General features: G+C 36.7%; 1 protein-coding gene across 1 annotated transcript in view; it reads left to right on the top strand.

The window, feature by feature from the left end:
• The window catches only part of KIAA0825, a gene marked incomplete at its 3' end in the record, with an annotated part of 235,382 nt that overhangs the window by 57,705 nt on the left and 155,794 nt on the right, over nucleotides 1-21,883 (top strand). Inside the window, exons 9-12 of the mRNA XM_080636888.1 lie at nucleotides 720-910; nucleotides 4,916-5,098; nucleotides 12,452-12,562; nucleotides 17,799-17,938. Coding sequence (XP_080493014.1) covers nucleotides 720-910; nucleotides 4,916-5,098; nucleotides 12,452-12,562; nucleotides 17,799-17,938 — 625 coding nt within the window. The remainder of the gene's footprint in view (nucleotides 1-719; nucleotides 911-4,915; nucleotides 5,099-12,451; nucleotides 12,563-17,798; nucleotides 17,939-21,883) is intronic.

Raw genomic sequence — 21,883 nt, 5'->3', positions numbered from 1 at the left:
TCTTAAAATATTTCTCAACTCCATTGTAATTTTTGAAGTTAAGATTCAAGTCTTTGTTCTGATGCAGCTTTATCATAATCATAGAATGGTTTGGGGTGGATCACACAGTTCTAACCCCCTTACTGTGAGCAGAGAATAATAGAATCTTTTGACTAGGTATTAGTTGAAATATTTAGATGTGATTTGAATCATGTACTTGGAGATGTTATGGATTAACCACTGTGATTTTGACTCCTCTGTATTTATCTCTGTATCATATTGGGGTGGTTCTGTATAAACAATGAAATATTAATACTGATGCTGATTCCTTCCTAGAAACTGTTTTGTTTCAATGAATTACCATTATAAGATGAAAATTAATCTTACTAAAAAATTCTGAACATCTCTTATTATCATTTTAATTGTTCAGTTGTTATTTTTTTCTGCTCTTACTGCATTTCCATCATATATAATCAAAGTTTCGTAATCATGGTTACGTGTAGCAGTTATGAGTTTGTTGAAATAGGTATGCTTAAGTAATTTAAATTATTATTTTCTGAAATTGAACATGAGTTTTCTTGCTAATAAAGATGTTTCACAACTTGTCAAGGACCACTTTTTGGTCATTATGTGCCTGAAACATTTAATCTATTTTCTTTCAGATTGAATTAATTAGACTTACAGGAACTAAATTGACATTTGGAAGGTGTGTTTTTATTATTTATTGGTGGTTTTGCTAGGGGGAAAGATGCTCATTCTCTGTCCAGATGTGGCATTACTTCTGCTGTGCTCTTCGTCATGATCTATGGACTATTCTACCCCCCAAGACAGCCCAGGAGATTCTTACAGATGTACTAGAGGAATCTTTGTCTATGCTGTCCTCCAGATATTGTCAGGCCTGCCCCAGTTACAAGAGAACACCACAAATCAGGTAATGGTTGTATACTTAATACACGTTTTTAATGGATAAGTCTTAGTTTTCTGTTATGCACTTCTTTGATTCAAATTTAAGTGTTAATGAACACAGCAGAGGGGATAGACACAGTTTCTTACTTGGACATCATTTTAATTCAATCTATTTTGTGTATATCAGTGTATTTGGTGGTCATACACTAAACTGGGCAGAATCAAAGACCTCTTTTGAACTCTTGGTGAAATTGTTCTGTAGGCGGCTTACTTGGTTTGAAAGCCTCATGATAAACAGTGCACTGAGGAGTAGTGGCACAACTGAAAACATAGGCAGCATTGGCAGCATCAGGATTTGAAATCATTGATTCATGAAGAAAACTCTATGTGTTCCGATAGAATTTGGGTTTTCATAGGGCTTTTCAAGTGAAAGAGCTAGAAGGTCGTATCTAAACATTTGCCAGAAAGAAGCCAGTGATGCAGAAGGAGAGAGAAGAAAGAGGCTATTCCTTCTCTTATTGTTTTAGGAAGTATGAATGTGGAAGTTCTTGTTAGGATTCTTATGGTTTGCTGGAGAGGAGGATCTCTTTAAGAAATACTAAAGCAGGTGTCTTCAGGTGGAAGCTTACCCTGCCTCTGGCTTTTCTCTTTCTATGAAATGTTGTGTATTAAAGAAATTGGTACATTTCCTATCTTGCCCGTTTTCTATATACGTTTCCTATATGAATATGTTCCTCTTTTTAGATTTTGAAAGTGTTATAGTCCATGATGGCTATCCCAGTTACAAACTTAAGAGCTTGTCATTTGTAGGAAATGAGACACACTCAGCAGAGATATGTTCTGTCTGAGCTAAAAGTTATGTGCTATCATCATAAGTTTCATTATGAAATGGAGCAATGTCATAGAAATTTAAGTAACTTGCACAAATTCACATTCTTAGAATAGTTGGGGAAAAAAAAAAGTTTTATTCTACATATCAAAATGCCATTTTTTATGCTCTATTCCTACACTAATTTACCATGATTTTATATCTAGGTACAGAGAGGTCTCCTGGAAACTGCTATAAATTTCCTGGAAACTAAAAATACCCTGAAATATGAAAAACACGTATTGATATAGTTATTTCTTAAATGTGGTATTAGTCAGTTCTGTATATGAATTTTATATATGATATATATGATAAAATATATATATGTTAAATATATATTTATATATATTTATAATATTTTATTTATATTTATATATTGTATATTTATATATTATTTATATATATTTATAAATTTTTATATTTATATTTATTATATAGTATATATTATATATTTATATATTATTTTTATATTTATATTTATATATGTATATAATATATAATATATATTTTATATATTTTATATATATTCATATATATATAAAATCTATATATGATTTTGCTTCAAGATACTAAACAAGAAAGATTTTTTTATATTGTCATTTTGTAGAGAAGCTGTTTTATTTAATAAGGCTATTCTTGAATTTGTCAGTAAGTAAATTGAATTATCAAGCCATCCACAAATGAAAAAAATAATTTTTAATTAAGATAATTCAATATATTTTTATCATAGAGGGTTTACATATTCATTTATAATACGGTACTTTGGAGGGGGTCTTTTCTTCCAGTGGTTCTTGAAATATTAGATATCTGATCTGCAATATAGACAAATGCATGTTTGCTTAGCTTGTCCAAAAATAAGATGATCTTTAAAAATGCAGATGATCACATATGCATCCATTGGCTTTTAGGTAATGAGGTACTTTTTTCACTCCAGCGTCATGCCTACCATATATTTTGTGTTATGCATCTTTTTCCTATCTGTTGTATGTCAGCCTTTGAGATTGTTGTTCTACTTTGTGTTCACAGTATCGCAGTATGCTAGAGATTGGAAGGGACCCCAAAAGATCATCTAGTCCAATCCCCCTGCCGGAGCAGGAACACCTAGATGAGGTTACACAGGAATGTGTCCAGGCGGGTTTTGAATGTCTCCAGAGAAGGAGACTCCACAACCTCCCTGGGCAGCCTGTTCCAGTGTTCCGTCACCCTCACTGAGAAGAAGTTTCTTCTCAAGTTTAAGTGGAACCTCTTGTGTTCCAGTTTGTACCCATTACCCCTTGTCCTATCATTGTTTGCCACTGAGAAGAGCCTGGCTCCATCCTCGTGACACTCCCCCTTTATATATTTATATACACTAATAAGGTCACTCCTCAGTCTCCTCTTCTCCAAACTATAGAGACCCAGCTCCCTCAGCCTCTCCTCATAAGGGAGATGCTCCACTCCCTTAATCATCTTAGTTGCCCTGCGCTGGACTCTCTCCAGCAGGTCCCTGTCCTTCTTGAACTGAGGGGCCCAGAACTGGACACAATATTCCAGATGCGGTCTCACCAGGGCAGAGTAGAGGGGAAGGAGGACCTCTCTCGACCTACTGACCACCCCCCTTCTAATACACCGCAGGATGCCATTGGCCTTCTTGGCCACAAGGGCACAGTGCTGGCTCATGGTCATCCTGCTAGGATGCTATGCATCCACTAGGACCCCCAGGTCCCTCTCCCCTACACTACTCTCTAACAGGTCGTTCCCCAACCTATATTGGAACCTGGGGTTGTTCCTGCCCAGATGCAGGACTCTACAGTTTCCCTTGTTATATTTCATCAAGTTTCTCCCTGCCCAACTCTCCAGCCTGTCCAGGTCTCGCTGGATGGCAGCACAGCCTTCTGGCGTGTCAGCCACTCCTCCCAGCTTAGTGTCATCAGCAAACTTGCTGATAGTACACTCAATTCCCTCATCTAAATCATTGATGAATATATTAAATAATACTGGTCCCAATACTGACCCTTGAGGCACTCCACTAGATACAGGCCTCCAACTAGACTCCTCCCCATAGACTACAACTCTCTGGCTTCTCTCCTTCAGCCAGTTCACAGTCCACCTCACTACCTGATCATCCAGACCACACTTCCTCAATTTAGCTATGAGGATGCTGTGGGAGACTGTGTCAAATGCTTTGCTGAAGTCAAGGTAGACCACATCCACTGCTCTGCCATCATCCATCCACAATGTTATTTCCTCATAAAAGGCTATGAGGTTGGTCAAGCATGACTTCCCCTTGGTAAAGCCATGTTGACTGCCCCTCATAACCCTCTTATCCTTGACATGCCTTAAGATGGCATCAAGGATAAGGTGTTCCATCACTTTCCCAGGGATGGAGGTGAGGCTGACCGGTCTATAGTTACCCGGGTCCTCCTTCTTGCCCTTTTTGAAGACTGGAGTGACATTTGCTTTCCTGCAGTCCTCAGGCACCTCTCCCGTTTCCCAAGACTTGGTAGAGATGATGGAGAGTGGTCTAGCAATGGCTTCCGCCAGTTCCCTCAGCACCTGCGGGTGCATCCCATCTGGACCCATGGATTTATGGATGTCCAGATTGCTCAACTGGTCTCTAACCCAGTCCTCATCGACTAAGACAAACTGCTCTGCTGTTCTTGCTATTGTTTAGGCCAGTATCCCATGATGCTCTGCCAGCCAGTATGAACAGTGACACGTTACTGACTCAGAAATGCTCCATATCGTAATACGTTGCCTGGCAGTTTTAAATTTTACGAATTGAAGATTTAGTTCACTTATCATTACTTTTTTTTGCACCAGCAGGATTTAAAAATAGTATGAACATTCTAATTACACTTTTGTCATAAAGAAATAAAAATTTAATTGTATTTAGTTGTAGTTTAGCAAACAAGGTGCTTCTGCCTAGTGGCATTGTCCTTTCAAAGAGGAAATTTCCAAATTTTTTAAGTCTCCTCTTGACTAGTGTCAATAACAACTTTTCTGTGGAAGTGCTGAATTTTTACAGTGAATTTTTACACCACTGATGAAAGATGAAATTTGAAGTCCATGCTATGATTTAGGTATTTTATGTTGTCAAAGGAAAGCTCTACTTAACTGAAATTTACCACTCCTTTGATATCCCAAGTAATGTTATTTTCACTTTTTTTTTTTTCCTTACAGAATTGATATTGCAGCAATTTTGATGTCCACTGAAGATATGCTCTGGTCAGTTTGCAGCTCTGTTAAGGAGTTTCTGAATCCACATGAAGACAGAGATCTCAAGATCTATAAAATACATAGCCACTGCAATAGTCTGCTGTCTGTGCTGGCTATTTTATCTTCACCACTGAAGAATTTGTATGAGTGAGTATGATTGAAACATTCAATTTGAGATAAAATTGGTTCTTGAGCTTGCATAGATATATCTACGAGGTGAATAATGTGCTGAAATACAAATGCAATGCGTAGTGTTGACACATTTTTATAACCTTTGACTATTCCTTTATTTGGTCTTGAACTTCTCCTTACAAGCTTACCTAAAGTACAATTATATCTTGTGGGATTTTATTAGCTTTGGATCACGTCCTGTACTTCACATTTTGTCTGGTCATAATATAGACTGCAGTGAATATCTGGTTAGATTTCCACTGTAACACAAACAGTAGAATTTCATTAATAATTACTGTTCTAAATTTGCAATTTACTGTTTAGTTGGGAGATGTGTTGGAAACATATTGTTATCTGTCTAAAAATGTTTACTACTATGGCATCAAAGCCTGTGGTAAGGTTTTTCAAGGACTTAGTCACTTATGCAATTGAAAAGATTTTCATCTTCATACTTACTAGTTCAGATTTAGCTACCTAGAGCTTCCAGGTGAATTAGAATGTTCTGCTGTCATCCCATAATAATTCTGTAAGTAAAGGATGAGCTTTAACTCATCCATTTGGGTCCCTTCCAACCCAAACCATTCTCTGATCCTAAGATTCTATGATAAGAACTCTGCTGTAAATTTGGTATAAGAGACAATATAAACTGAGATCACAAACTAAAAAAACCCAACAAAACCCAAAAGTAAGAAAGCCAAGTCCTATTCAACTGGATTTTAGTTGTTATTCTAAACAAGAATATTCTAGGTGATACTGGTTGTGCAAATAAGAGGGTGGCAACCTCCTGCAGTTAAGCTTCTTTAACTATTTTTTGCCATGTGTGGGCTCTTTTCAGTTTTTTCATTATTTGTAGGCTCTGAGGAACATGCAAAAGTGGATTATAACTAGATGTTTGATCTTATAAAATGCAGGCTTATGAAAAAATAGTAATTAAAAAGGTGACTCACGAGCAGATTAGGTAGTCTTGCTATGATGATAGTAATGGAGGCAGGAATGGACATTGTGGTAGCTGTAACTTCCTCTGCTTCTTCATGAAAGCCCTTAGAATGATGAACTAAAATAAACATGTAGTATAGTCTGTTCATTTTAGCTATTCTAAGCTCCTTCAGTAATCCATGTTGTTTACAGAGTTTTCTATACCTGGAATGATTATAAAAACTGTGCTAACTTGAGAACTCAGTGAGTTTCAGAACAAAGTGCCAATGGAGACAGTGAGGCAGCGTATTTGTATTTTATGTAAAATGCTACAGATTACCCACTTGGTCATATAGGTTTCATATTTAGGCATATAAATTTCAGTATCATAATTTGATCTTCTAGAGATCAAGAACTTGACATGCACAGGATGTAGCAACTCATTTAATATACTACAAAGTACTCTGCAAATCATAACCAAAATCTGGCAGCTTTATGTAAGAAGAATATAAAAAATGTCATATTCTGTTATGTGGTTACAAAATCAATATTAACACTGAAAAACATTGTTAGAGATATGATACATGCTTTTGTATAAGTAAAAAGGAGCCTTTTTAATGAACTGTGTATTCAAAAGTTCTATTTTCAAAACTTGTGAGACTTCACTGTCAAAACGGTTCTTTTATATTGTGTGTTTCATTACAGCCAATATTTGTTAGTAACCTTAACCTAACCAGATAAAAAGAAAAAACAGATTAACTTCTTGAATGATCATATCCAGTTGGAAACACTTTCATATACTGACTTCCATGTGAATTCCTAGCTCTATTGTTTACTCACTTATGGGTAGTTCACCAAATTTATATAATTTAGAATTATATACCAATAAGAACCATAACAAATTTAGAAGCTCCTCATGATTTTAAAGGAAACTGATCCTTTATCAGTTCTCTTTACAATTACAGATGTGTAATCAAAATTTCCATTGGTTAGCTTGACTCTGTATCTGTCAAAACATTTGTAAAATTAACTGGAATTTAAATAAAGATTTTTCTTTTAAATCTATCATGCTCACTTTTGGTGCTAGCAGATTTCACTACAGGGCCTAGACTTAAATTAATCTTTGGACTGCTCAGGAAAAGTTTTGTGTAATCAGAAAAGTGGTGAGGACAGAACATTGTTTTCCAGGATTTGTCTAATATGATAAATAAAAAATTGTATGATAAATAAAATGTGATAAATATGATAAATAAAATATGATAAAGTTGTCTAATGTGATAAATTAGACAATAAAGTGACTGGTTCATTTCCAGCTTACTGGAGATGCTCTATTATAAACTATTGCTTCCAGAGAATTAAAATTATTCAAGATTCTTTATTATGTTACCGAAACACAATGAAATAGTAAGGGTGCTGAAAAATTAATAATATCCTTAACTTTAAATAAAGCGATTCTGGCTTTCTCCTTCCTGATTTTGTGATTTAATGTTTTGCATTCTGCTGCCACTTAAAGTTTCTTTTATATATGACAAGGTTTCTTAGACCCACTCCTAAGTTCACCCATGAATCTTGACTCATCAGTTTTTAATACTCACTCAGGTTTTTGTGCTTCATTTTCCTTCACTGTTCTCTGGCCTTTCTGAAATAGCTTTAGTGTTGTATCAGTTGAGAAGAGTTGGTGGAGGTCATCTAGTCCAGCTTCCTGCTCCAAGCAGCACAATCACTAAGAGTAGTCAGACATGACTGTATTAGCTGACCCATGTAAACCTTTGGGGCCTGAGATTTTACAACCTCTCTGGGCAAATCAGTTCCATGGCTGTACTGCCTTGCTGCAAAATATTGCCTAATATCTAGTGTGAACCTTCAAAGCTGCTGGCTATGACTTGCCGTATCACACCAGTCCCTGCTCAGAAAAGTTTGTCAGTGTTGTCTGTGTAATTACTCTGGGTAGGCTGCCATTAGATAATTCAACCCTTTAGCCACCTCTTCACCAGTGTAAAGGAGCCTAGATCCCCCAACCTGTCATCATAGATGATGAAGTCTAGTCCCTTTCAGTTTTGTCACATCCTCCTTGAGCTGTAGGACCCACACCTGGGAAAAATACATAAGGTAAGGCATCAAAATCTTTAGTTTGCTTGCCATATTCCTTATGCAACCCAGTGTATGGTTTACATTGCTTCTAGTGACAATACACTGTTTGCCTCATTTCAACACCCTGCTGCCTATAAACCCCAGGCTAGGGGTTGGGCAGGGTTGGTACTCAAGCAGTCAGTTCCCAGCCAAGGCTGTTATAATTCTGTTGCTGGAGCGAAAAGTTGCACTTTATCTCAGTGAACTTTGTGAGTTTCTGTTGGCCCAGTCGTGCATGACTTGGCACTCTACTGTTTGTTATGTTACCTACTGCACCCGCTTTTCTCTGTTTAGTGACACCTGCAAATGTCCTGAATGTCTGTTGGCGTCTGTCTGCTTTTGTCAAGGTTGTTGAGGAACCTGTTGAACAACAGCAGTCTCCAGGATGTGTTCCCCTAAACTACTAGGTGTTGCTATTTTCTTGCTGCTTGCCCAAACCTCTGAAAAAAGGGAGGATTTTCATCCCTCAGAATTTCCAGTTATCATAGTCTTACTCACTGGCAAGGTTGTCAGTTGCTCAGTTACTATTCAAGTAGCTACGGTTTTTCACAGTGGATCTAAGAGTTTCCATCCTGCTTGTGGATTCTGTAGGGCAATCCAATGCTGTTCTTCATTCATTGTTTTTACAAAATTAAATCATCCAGAGGCAGGCTGGCAAGATGCAGTACAACAGACCCATTTATGACTTCAGGCAAGAAACTGTCTTCTGCACCAGGTTGAGGGTCGCTCAGGTTGGAGCAGATACATTCTTGTGGTTTGTTCTCTGTATTCTTTAGTCTTTTGTACTGAGTGGGAAATGACAATCTTTCTGTTAGGGAAGATACTAAGAGTAAGGTGGGTGCACCTATTTATGTTTCCATGCTACGAATTATCGTGTCTTACTTTCTCAGCAAGAAATCAGGTCAATTACTTGAATTATGAGAGAATAATTTCGAGATTCTATTGGTAAAATTGCTCTCTGTTGGGTAAAGATATCTGTCGTTCAACTGTAATAACTGAAAATATTTCTCTTAATTTTAATGCATGATTTTTAATTCATGAAGTTGCTTTTTAGTCATGTTTATTCCTTATATAGAGCTAAATCATTTGAAGTCTCCAAGGAAATACCATTAGGATACGTCTTGTTTGCATGTCATTTTTTCACATCTGCACTGAGGCTTACAAGATCAATTCTCACCTTGTCATACTCTACTGAAGAATGAAACTACTGTAGCTTGGAATCTTGCTGTGGTATTAAATATTATCACAGATGCCATCCTCTGCTTTAAGACTATAGGCAGCTGCTTTAACATAACTTGTAGTCAAAACAAATCTCCTACTATCTATTATTATCCGCCTATCAGAAGAAGAGTGGTTGAATTAAACTGTCTGGCACAGAGCTGGGTTTTCCTGGCAGGAATTACACAGCCAACAGTGGACACTGAAAAATGCTGGCACCAGAATTATTGTATTATCATTAGACACTTGATTTTTTTATAGTATTTGAAGTCTCTCTAGTATTTCAACTATTTTAAGGCCCTCAAATTATCTCTGTTTCAGTTTAAAAATTTGTGTACAGGTTTTGTTATAAGCCTCAGAGTCCAAAAGCCTGCCCTGTGCTTGTACTTAGGAGACAGCTAAAAAAACACACTAAGCAAGCTACTTAAGCCCAGAAGTCTCTCAACACTTTAGACACTATCAGTAGAAAAGATGTAGACTTTTTTTATTATCTGTCATGCTTTCTTGTAGGAAGTTTGCTTTATGCTTTCCTATATTAAGAAAAATATTTCAGCAGATGAGAAACAGTAAGATGGATTTTTTTTCCTTTAATTTTCTCACAGTTTTTAAATTACTGTCTTTAAGATAATTATTTTGCAGTTCAAGTTCTCCCTTTGTCTATATTACAATCTCTGGCTTATTTTTAATCTTCAGGCTTTCATGAATTCACAAAGAGCACAAATTCACTTTGTGCTAATCCTTATGCTCGGGTACCATGATATTATTCTTCCATATGAGGGTGGTGAGGCACTGGCGCAGGTTGCTCAGAGAAGCTGTGGCTGCCTCATCCCTGGCAGTGTTCAGGGCCAGGTTGGACTGGGCTTGGAAAAACCTGGTCTAGTGGAAGGTGTCCCTGCCTTTGACAGTGAGTTGGAACTGGATGAGCCTTAAGGTCCTTTCCAACCCAAACCAGTTGGTGATTCTGTGATTCCATGATCATGATTCTATGATTCTATGATCATGGAATCATAGGATCCCAGGTTGGAAGGGACCTCAAGATCATCTGGTCCAACTTTTCTAGGCAAAGCGTGACCTAGACTAGATGTGATAGAATAGGATCATAGAATAGTTAGGGCTGGAAAGAACCTTAAGACCATCTAGTTCCAAACCCCCTGCCGTGGGCAGGGATACCTCACACTAAGTGCTATGTCCCAGCACACTGTCCAGACAAATCTTAACAGTGTCCAACTCTGGGGAGTACACTACTTCCCTGGGGAGATTATTACGGTAGCAGGTTGTTCTCATTGTGAAGAATTTTACTTGTGTCCAGTTGGAATTTCCCCAGGAGTAACTTGTGCCGTTTACAGCTCCTTTTTTTCATGGGACTCCCTGCTTACTTAAGATAATTTTGAAATCTGTAGTAAATTATTACTATTGTTTTTTTTTATTAGTAACTTTTTTTCTAAATAAATCACCTCATCTTTTGGAGAAGTTCAGAAGCTGAACACCTATCTTTTTTGTTGCATAAGTGTAATTCCCTTCTTTCATCTGGATCTCATAGACAAACAGTGACTTTATAAGCATGAAGCTACACTTCTGGATAACTTACATGCAGCTGTGAAAAAGAGGTTTTTTAATAATTAAATGACAAAGCACAAATTCTTATTAGTGCCATGGTGACAAAGCACCCTATGAGAAAGAGGAGATCTTACCTTTTACGTTAGGAGTTCCTGAAGTCTTTATTTCAAAGGGTTTCCATTCTGTCTCTAGTTTTAAATGCTTAGATACATTCTCACTCTTTCTGTATCATGACAAGAGCCTTTTTTTAACGTCTTGTAAAAAGATCCTCTTATCCTGAAAAACTCCTCATGTCTTTTCCTGAGGTATTTTTAAATGTCCTTCTACTCTTACTGCAATAGAAATACTGACTCAAAAGTGGGATTGACATTGAATCACTTCAGAAAGTAAAGCAAATATACCATAAATGAGTTCTGTAGAAGTGGCATTTTTAGGGGTAGTTGCCTTCTTTATATAACTTAGAAAATACCAGACAAGATACATAAAGGAACAACCTTCAGGAAAGGAAAGTTTTTAAGATGAAAAGTTTACAGCCAAGTTACTTCAAAAAATAAGATGCAAAAGAAGTGATCATTGATTATAGTTAATAGAGGATGGATGTAACAGACTATATCCTCTCTGCTGCAACTGTATTCAGTGTAAATGAGAGTAAAAGGGTAAGAGCCCAAGGGGCATCCATTCTTATCACATTACTGCATCTAGTGACTGCTACAGGACTGACAAATACTAATACATCTATTATTATTATTTATTATTAAATAATAATTACAGGCAAATATTAAATTTTATGATCCTCTTCATATATACATATAAATAATCATAATGTCATTAATTAATAAGCCCAGTTAATTTTTAGTATCAGTGAATTGAACACATCTGATTTTTTGCCTCTGACATCCTAAGTGAGAGAAGTAATGCAGAAGTGTCATAAAACTAGCTTATCTAATTCTTCACTAGTATGTATATTTGAAAACAGTACTTTTTTCAACCAGCATTCTAGTTCGTATAAACCAGTGAAGTTCCAAAGCTTCTGGTTCAAATTTTTTGCCCAGTTTAATCCAAAGACTGTAAATACTTGAATGTTAATCAAAAAAGAACCATTATAATTTAAAAAGATATTTTACTTGATTATGATAAAAGTATTGTTAATATGATGCATGTATTATGCAGAAAGAAAAGAGCTATAGAAATGAATGACTGAAGAATAATGCTCATTGAATGCATTTGCAAACATAGTTTGAAAACGTGCTATATAGGAGTGAAAATATGAAGAAAACTGCTTTAACAGTACTAACAGTGCGAGACACCAAGTTTCAAAGAGTGAATATAAATAAGATATATTCGCCATTTTTAACAGTACATAAGTAAATTTGCAGTCATGAATGCATACGCATATGCATATTAGTACTATTTGTCTTAAGGGATTTTCTGTGTATTTGTATGTATTTAGTAGTAGTGGTCTGACGGGATTTTCTTCCATGTATTTCAGAAGTATTTGGTTTTTTTCAGGACATTTCTGGACAATTCTGATGAACATCTTCCTCAAGATTTTTCAGAAGTCTTTTATCACCCATTACACTGGTTATTTTGTATACCGTTGTCTTGTTGTTCCTTACTGAAGTGAGTATCAAAAGTTGATTGTTGTTAAAGAATCACTAGCTGGTCAATACTAATCAAATTCTGTTACATTTTGAAGTATTTTCAACATTTTGAAAAATCTGTGTGTTAATCTATGTCTAATTGATATTATGATTAAGAAAAAACACAGAAACATCTTTTTAAATTCATTGTAAATTTTCCTAATTTTCAAACTTTAACGGTCTGTAAGAAAGGCCAAACTGAAAGCAGGGCGATGTGTAGCTTTTTGCTAGTCTATTCATTATGTTTGATATTTGAATTATCTGTAAGGGTTTTTTCCTTTAATTAAAGAGTATTGAGTTCTTGATAATAATGTATCTCAGCACAGTTGGTGTTTTGAAAGGCTTATAATAAAGAATGTATGCCTCCCTGTTTATGATTGCTAGTTAAAAAAAAGTTTTGATATATAAATAACTCATTGAAAAATGCGCTGCTTGATCGTAGTTGATTTTTTAGGAGATTACTGCATGATTAGAGGCAAAAACTTAGTTTCTTTTTCTGTTCAGTGAAATTTCTTTTCACTGCATATAATGACAAGATACATATGAGACATATGCTACCAGCTGTGCTGTCATTCCCTTTCTAATTTTGAACCTGAAGCACTCCCACACCAGTGCAGATTCTCTCCTAACCCCTTCACCTCCTCCTCCTCTTCAAAAGTTATTTCCTGAGAGATTTTCACTCTCCATTTTCCTGAAAAGCTGCTTTTATGAATTGTTATTGTGTTTTATGAGAAAGTATTATATTTTGGAGGAATACGTTATCATGTGAGTGGTGACCTATGGTTACCTCCCAATGACCAGTGTGATGTGGATTTACTACCTCTTACCTTATATACACAATATCTTCTACCTTGTATATTGCAATATCTTCCCTACGATTTTGCTCCATACTACACAAAACATGCTGATTTCTCTTCCTAATCTTCACTCCTACTACATTTCAGCAGTACTGTTATCTGTCTCCTGGGTGACTTTGATGCCTGCTGAGCCAGAAGCAATAGATGCTGTGACTGAATTAAAGTTATGTGGTTGGCTACCTGGAACACCAAACCAAGTGAATAACTGTAGAATTCAGAATGTGTCCTTTTCCCTGCTTGAAATAGTAATTTAAGTTTTTCTAAAGCTTGAAAGATCAAGTACTTTTACCTCTCAGTTGAGTTTCAATGAAATTTGTCAGTGGCTTTATAAGTTATACATGGGTAGAGAGAAAGGAAAATAGGGGATATAGGAGAAGGAATGACTACATGATCAATTGAAAAGGGTTCTACTCTATTTCTGGGAAAATTTATGCTTCATTAAGCACGCATTGTGGAAAAGATGTTAAGCTCTTTGATGCCCTCCAAAGCCATTGGTCAAAATTTAAATTATACTGTGAATTATCAGTTTTGGAAGATAACTTCACAAATGAGTATGCTCTGCTGTGTAAAAGTATTTTCAGTCAAACATAATTCTATTTTTTGAGGTGGAATTAGTATTTTAGAGATGATATTTAGGGCAGATTTGCCTTGATAAATAGCATAAGACTATTCCAGAGTTATCTGTATTTTCCCTTTATGAAAAATGAGAAAATATGCGTCTTCTTGACCACATACTGTGAAAATGAGGACTGTAAAAGAAAGCACATGTCTGAGAAGATAGTTAGCCTGCCTGTGTGAGGACAGTCCACATATATAAAGCCGTGTACATTGGCCTGGTGATAATGAGTGAAGTATGTTGGTGAAATATTTAATGTTTTCTTTCAACAGCACACCTTTCAGCTTCTCAGAAACCACCCCTCAAAGAAAAAAAAAAAAAGTGAAAGACCCCGTATGTAATGAAGTTATTTGAAGGACATATTCTGAGGCGTTCTAATTTTGTTATTGGTTTTACACTCTATATTCATGTCACGGAAGCTTTTCTTTCTTGAAATGTTGCATTTGGTGTATGAACAAGACACTTTATGAATGAGACACTTTATGCTTAAGTGTTGCAGAAAACTAATTTTTAGAGCATTCTAATTCTTCCTGGATTTTATGTTTTTACTTCTTATATCTAATAAAAATACATATTCACTGTCCATAACAAAATTGCGAGGACAAGCAATTGTATACACCTCCCAGCTGTGGCCACCTAATTTTTAACTGATGACTCTAACCTGCCATAAATGTAGCTGTTAAGTATTTGCTCTTCCTAAGCTTGATACTTCAAGAGAAACTTTTCCTAGTTCCTGAAATTATTTTATCTACAATTTCACTATTTAACCAGATTTACTACATTATTTTTCATGCCTGAAAATGCCTACAGTCTGTGTTCTTTCATCTGACTTCTATATCTTTGCCAATATTGTTAACATGAATTAGTTTTAATGTTTATTTGCTTTTTAAAATCCTGAACTTACCATTTGAGGTCTTCTGGTTTGTTTTGTTTTGTTTGGGTTTTTTTTTATCTTGGATACTAACCAAAATAACATAGTTGATTATTAAACTAAATAATTATTGATAATTTATATTACAGTTCCTTTAGTGGTAATTGTGATTCATTCTTTGCTTCATTTGGGGTTTATAATCATATCATTCACAAATCAGAGTCCTGGGTTTTTTTTATTTTACTGTAGAAAACTGATAATTTATATGTGTGATATTTATATGTACTTCACCTTTTGTCACTTTTTATGAGGCTGGTCTTATTTTCACTAGTACTGAGCTACAAGGATGGCAGAACATATGCCTCTCCATATGCACGTTACAAAACTTCTCAGTGCATTTATTGGTGCTAGCTACATGGCTGTAGGGAGTGTCTGCTGTATTTTATTTTTCCTCCAAGTGAGTCACACCACTGTACATTTCAATTTGCAAAAGGCCTAAAGAGCCAAGAAATGGTGTACATTACAACATGATAACTTCCCATCTGGTCAATGACAGATAAGTTTTCTTTCAACTCAAATATTTTAAAAATTGTATTTATTTCTTAAGTAATTTAAAATATTGTCCTTCATAAATCTAATTGACCAAACTTGTCCCTTCTCTTATATTTTGAAAGCAATAAGTGTCTTTATATATATATATATTATATATATGAACAATAACATGGCATTCAAGGGAAAAAAAAAATGAAAGAGGACCATATATTTTAACTGAATTACTGAATTGTTGAGTTTGCTCTCAGCCACAGTGCTAATTCTAGTGTGACTATAGTAACCATTTTAATTTAAACTTTAATTGCTAACTACTTATGAGTTCTTAACATGCGTGAGAATTTATATAGCTAATCTTGAACATACAGAAATTAAGATAATACTATTAAGAATGCAAAGCCCCAGTGTTGAAAGTTTGAATGCAGTATGTATTTTAAATATGGAAAATTTATTTTGGTTGCAAGTCTATGAATATTTAAATGTATATGTGTATATATATTTTGATAAATATTATTAGAATTCAGTATGCAAAAATATAATTGTGGAGTCAGCACAATATTGTCAACAATTATATATAGTGTCCCAGATGAAAATCAGCTGTTCATAAGTTTTCATGGCACATACATTTGTTATCAACTCATATGTATTTCCTTTGCTGTTAACATTCCAAAGGCTGAGATGTATAAAATCCTTTTACTGAAATGATTATTACAGTATTAATGCTTAATTATGTGAAGTTTTGACATAATAGTGTGATGTAAAGGTCCTTTTGGGAGATGCGCCTATGGAAGCTTGGTTTCCTTAGGTAGCTTCACAGTTGCCCTACAGTATTTGTGGCAAACTGCTTTTCTGGTAATGGATGCAAACATACCTGAGAGGGAATAAATTGAAAGAGTGTATCAGGTGGCATTTTCATTTTCAGGTGTTGTACATTTGTATTAGGTGTATTATCTATATATCATCCTTGACTGAACAGTGGAGTTCTTGTGCAGTTATCTTTGGTTTTTTCATGTGTGCGTACAGGCAGAGTTGGGTGGTAACACACTTGGTCTAGTCCAATGGTCTTAGAAGTGTGCGCGTAACAGAGAAATTCCTCTCTGTTAGGACAGCTACATAAACTCAGTTTAGTTCTGTCCAAATAGTTGTGTGTAAATGAAACATAAAGTATATGCATATAAATCCTTATACTTTCCTGACAGGAAAATCTAGCTCCTGATGAATAACGCTTTAGCTGATGCTGAAGGTGTTGTGTGTGTGCTGCCAGAAAATGTTTATGCCTGCATAGTCAATTTGTCAGTGCATATGTAGTTCTTACAGCGGTACATATAAAATTTCTGTGCATAAAAGTTTACATATGCAGTGCATAAACGTTCAATGTTAGCAACTATTGTTGTATAAACTTGTAGCCAAAGTGAATAAATACAGTGGCTAAACAGCAGCTGAAATTTAATTTTAAAACCTTCAAAACAATGAAAAATTGAGCTTTCAAGGAAAAAAAATTTAACCACAACCCGATTTTGAAAATGTGTCTTTGAAAATGTTGCAAGAAGAAGAAAATAGTGAATACAGTGGGTGATAAACACCTAGCAGGACAAGATTTTAATTTTTTTTCTCCCTTTGCCCTGGGTGTGTCCAACAGTTGTTGTTGGGTCACTGGCTGATGTCAGAGGAAGCCCTGGAATATTTTTGTTTGGAAATCTAAACTTTTGCAGTAAACGAAAACCACAAACAGAAAACAATCTGCAATCTCCTTAGAAAGTAATGAATTTGTACTGTGCTTTCTCACTTCTCCCTATTGGCAAAGCAGTCATTTAACCAATCTAATAGTTCAGGTAGATTTTTCAGGATGTGTAAGCATGGTCAACCTAATGTGGCATGTTGCAGCCCCTTTGAGCATTCTCTGTTTTTTAATTAAGAGCTTCGTATACTTTATCAAGGACACTTCAGAGCTCTTACTAAGCAATTAATGTAATAGTGAACTAAAGACTAATAGCCTTAAATTTATTCAAGCACAAAAAAAAAAAAAATCCTTTTTACCTGGTAGAACAAGGCAAACAAGGTTCCATGAAAGAGATAAGTGAGGTTGCTTTGTATCAGTTATAACTTTGGCAGACAACCAAATGTGAATTTGCTTTTAGCTAGTGGAAATTAAATGTAATTCCTTCCCTGAGCTGCCTTAAAGTAAGCAAGCATGAAAGCATTTTCAAAGTAATCTGGGAGGAATTGACATTTAAGGGAGTTAGCGTTACATCTGCACTATAAGGATATTAATTTTATAGATAAATTAACTACATTATTCTCTCTTTATCTTACATTTTGAAAGGACTCCATCAGCCAGAGAAATGGCAGCCCAGGGTCAGCTAAAATTGCTCTTATCCCAGCCATACTGCAACTTGAACTTGCTTTTGGAAACATTGCTACATCGTGATTGTCTCTTAGTAAAAATTTTACTGAGAAGTTCAAGTAAGTATTTATACTGTCAATCCTTATATTAGTAAGAAACACAAATCCATTTTTAACTACTTGAATACTGCAGGAAACCTGTCACTTGTTTTTTGGGGGGTGATATTGGGTATTTTGGATATGTGTATACACACATACTCCATGTATATAACTATAACCTATCTGGTTAGAGAGTGACAAGATTTAGACTTCCATTATTTTTTGTGCAATATGATACATGAAATGTACCTAAAAAGTACGTTTTTGGAGGTATTCAATTTTCAGTAGGGCATACTTCTTGAATGAGTAAAAAGAAAGAAATTATTATGTTTTGCAGTCAATCTGAATATTCGTAGTTTCAAAATAGACTGTGATTTGATAAAATAGGCTGCTATTGTAAATTCAAAGGAGTCAAAATACATTTTAACTTAACAGAACTTTGATACCATAACTGCTTCAAACAGGTTTTTAGAAGTGTGGATTAGTAGTCTGAAAGATCACTTTCAAAATTGTTTCAACAGTGAAAAGCTTCTTAGAGGTTTTGTTGAAGTAATTTTATGTTTGTCACTGTAGGCATTCTAGAAGTACATTTATATGCTTCCTCCTGTTAATACTCTCATTAATGCCACTATGAAAGTAGAACAAATAAAATAATGGTTCTACAAGATTTCTTCTTTTTATTCTGCTAGCACTGTGTTTGAAGTAACAAACTTTATCACATCTTTTTTTTAATAGCTTCTGGATGAAATGATCATATTGTTGAAAAGCTAATGGTATAATCACGTTTGTCGTAATTTTGCAGTAATAGTGAGTGAGAGTTTTGGTTCCTATCTTTCTTTAGTAAAAGAATTCTCCCTACTTATAAAAAGGAAAAACTGCTAGGTTCACATAATAGTAGATAAAACATAATTTAGTTCTGTCATTTTAAAATGGTCTAACTTTTGTCAGAGGTACACGGTATCACAGTATCACAGTATGTTAGAGATTGGAAGGGACCTCAAAAGATCTAGTCCAATCCCCCTGCCGGAGCAGGAATACCTAGATAAGGTTACACAGGAATGTGTCCAGGCGGGTTTTGAATGTCTCCAGAGAAGGAGACTCCACAACCCCCCTGGGCAGCCTGTTCCAGTGTTCTGTCACCCTCACTGAGAAGAAGTTTCTTCTCAAGTTTAAGTGGAACTTCTTGTGTTCCAGTTTGTACCCATTACCCCTTGTCCTATCATTGTTTGCCACTGAGAAGAGCCTGGCTCCATCCTCGTGACACTCCCCCTTTATATATTTATATACACTAATAAGGTCACCCCTCAGTCTCCTCTTCTCCAAACTATAGAGACCCAGCTCCCTCAGCCTTTCCTCATAAGGGAGATGCTCCACTCCCTTAATCATCTTTGTCGCCCTGCGCTGGACTCTCTCCAGCAGGTCCCTGTCCTTCTTGAACTGAGGGGCCCAGAACTGGACACAATATTCCAGGTGCGGTCTCACCAGGGCAGAGTAGAGGGGAAGGAGGACCTCTCTCGACCTACTGACCACCCCCCTTCTAATACACCGCAGGATGCCATTGGCCTTCTTGGCCACAAGGGCATAGTGCTGGCTCATGGTCATCCTGCTGTCCACTAGGACCCCCAGGTCCCTCTCCCCTACACTACTCTCTAACAGGTCGTTCCCCAACCTATATTGGAACCTGGGGTTGTTCCTGCCCAGATGCAGGACTCTACAGTTTCCCTTGTTATATTTCATCAAGTTTCTCCCTGCCCAACTCTCCAGCCTGTCCAGGTCCCGCTGGATGGCAGCACAGCCTTCTGGCGTGTCAGCCACTCCTCCCAGCTTAGTGTCATCAGCAAACTTGCTGATAGTACACTCAATTCCCTCATCTAAATCATTGATGAATATATGAAATAATACTGGTCCCAATACTGACCCTTGAGGCACTCCACTAGATACAGGCCTCCAACTAGACTCCTCCCCATAGACTACAACTCTCTGGCTTCTGTCCTTCAGTCATCCTGTATCTGACCTTATTAGTGTATATAAATATATAAAGGGGGAGTGTCATGAGGATGGAGCCTGGCTCTTCTCAGTGGCAAACAATGATAGGACAAGGGGTAATGGGTATAAACTGGAACACAAGAGGTTCCACTTAAACTTGAGAAGAAACTTCTTCTCAGTGAGGGTGACGGAACACTGGAACAGGCTGCCCAGGGAGGTTGTGGAGTCTCCTTCTCTGGAGACATTCAAAACCCGCCTGGACACATTCCTATGTAACCTTATCTAGGTGTTCCTGCTCTGGCAGGGGGATTGGACTAGATGACCTTTGAGGTCCCTTCCAATCTCTAACATACTGTGATACTGTGATACTGTGTGAAATGCTTTGCTGAAGTCAAGGTAGACCACATCTACCGCTCTGCCATCATCCATCCACCGTGTTATTTCCTCATAAAAGGCTATGAGGTTGGTCAAGCATGACTTCCCCTTGGTAAAGCCATGTTGACTGCCCCTCATAACCCTCTTATCCTTGACATGCCTTAAGATGGCATCAAGGATAAGGTGTTCCATCACTTTCCCAGGGATGGAGGTGAGGCTGACCGGTCTATAGTTACCCGGGTCCTCCTTCTTGCCCTTTTTGAAGACTGGAGTGACTTTTGCTTTCCTGCAGTCCTCAAGCACCGCTCCCGTTTCCCAAGACTTGGTAAAGATGATGGAGAGTGGTCTAGCAATGGCTTCCGCCAGTTCCCTCAGCACCTGCGGGTGCATCCCATCTGGACCCATGGATTTATGGATGTCCAGATTGCTCAACTGGTCTCTAACCCATTCCTCATCGACTAAGGCAAACTGCTCCAGTGACCTGACTTCATCTGCGGTCTCAGGAGTACAGGGCTCTTCAGGACTGCCTCCGGCAGAGTAGACAGAGACAAAGAAGGCATTCAATAACTCTGCCATCTCTGTATCTTCTGTCACCAGGGCACCCATCCCATTCACCAGTGGGCCTACCTTGCCTCTGGTGTTAGTTTTATCAGCTATGTATTTGAAAAAACTCTTTCTGCTGTACAACTTTTTTCTGTACAACTTTGCTTCCACTTCTGTCATGCATCTAACTGACAGCTGCACTGCATCTGCTTGCCTACTCAGATACCTGTCATATTTTACAAAGACTAACAAATGTTCGATCAGGATTGTATCCTTATCCCAGTGTTATCCAGTATTGTATTTTACTAGCTGCTTAAATTATCACAGGTATTAAGTGACAGAATGTATTAATCTATTGACTGACCAACTTCCTGAGCCTCAGGGAAATATACTACTTTGAATTAGAAAATGTGCTATTTACACAGACTTTATTAATGTAACTAAAACGTTGGTATGAATAAACTTACAGTTTAGATTAAGTTGAAACCTGCAATGATCCATATCTTCTAAATTAATTTCAATGAGGTTAATTATCTCATGATGAAATTATTGTATTCTTTATTCCCTCTCCTATGCAGCAGCTTTGTGATGCTATATATTTTTTTACTATGTGAGCTGTTATATACTAGTACAAGGAAAGTTGGACTAACAAGCCATAACTTAGTACTAGCAATGACAGTTTTGGATTCTTCAGTAGGACAAAAGTCTTACAGAATTATCATAGAATAGTTAGGGTTGGAAAGGACCTTAAGATCATCTAGTTCCAACCGCCCTGCCATGGGCAGGGACACCCCACCCTAAACCACACCACCCAAGGCTTTGTCCAACCTGGCCTTGAACACCGCCAGGGATGGAGCATTCACAACCTCCTTGGGCAACCTATTCCAGTGCCTCACCACCCTCTCAGTAAAGAACTTCTTCCTTATATCCAATCTAAACTTTTCTTGTTTAAGCTTTAACCTGTTACCCTGTCACTAAAGTCCCTGATGGATAGTCCATCCACAGCATCCTTGTAGGCCTCCTTCAGATACTGGAAGGCTGCTATGAGGTCTCCACGCAGCC

This window comes from Psittacula echo, assembly GCF_963264785.1.
Source record: "Psittacula echo genome assembly, chromosome: Z".
Classification (NCBI taxonomy): Eukaryota; Metazoa; Chordata; class Aves; order Psittaciformes; family Psittacidae; genus Psittacula; species Psittacula echo.
The sequence above is the reverse complement of the archived record's forward strand: the minus strand, read 5'-3'. Positions and strand labels throughout refer to the sequence as shown.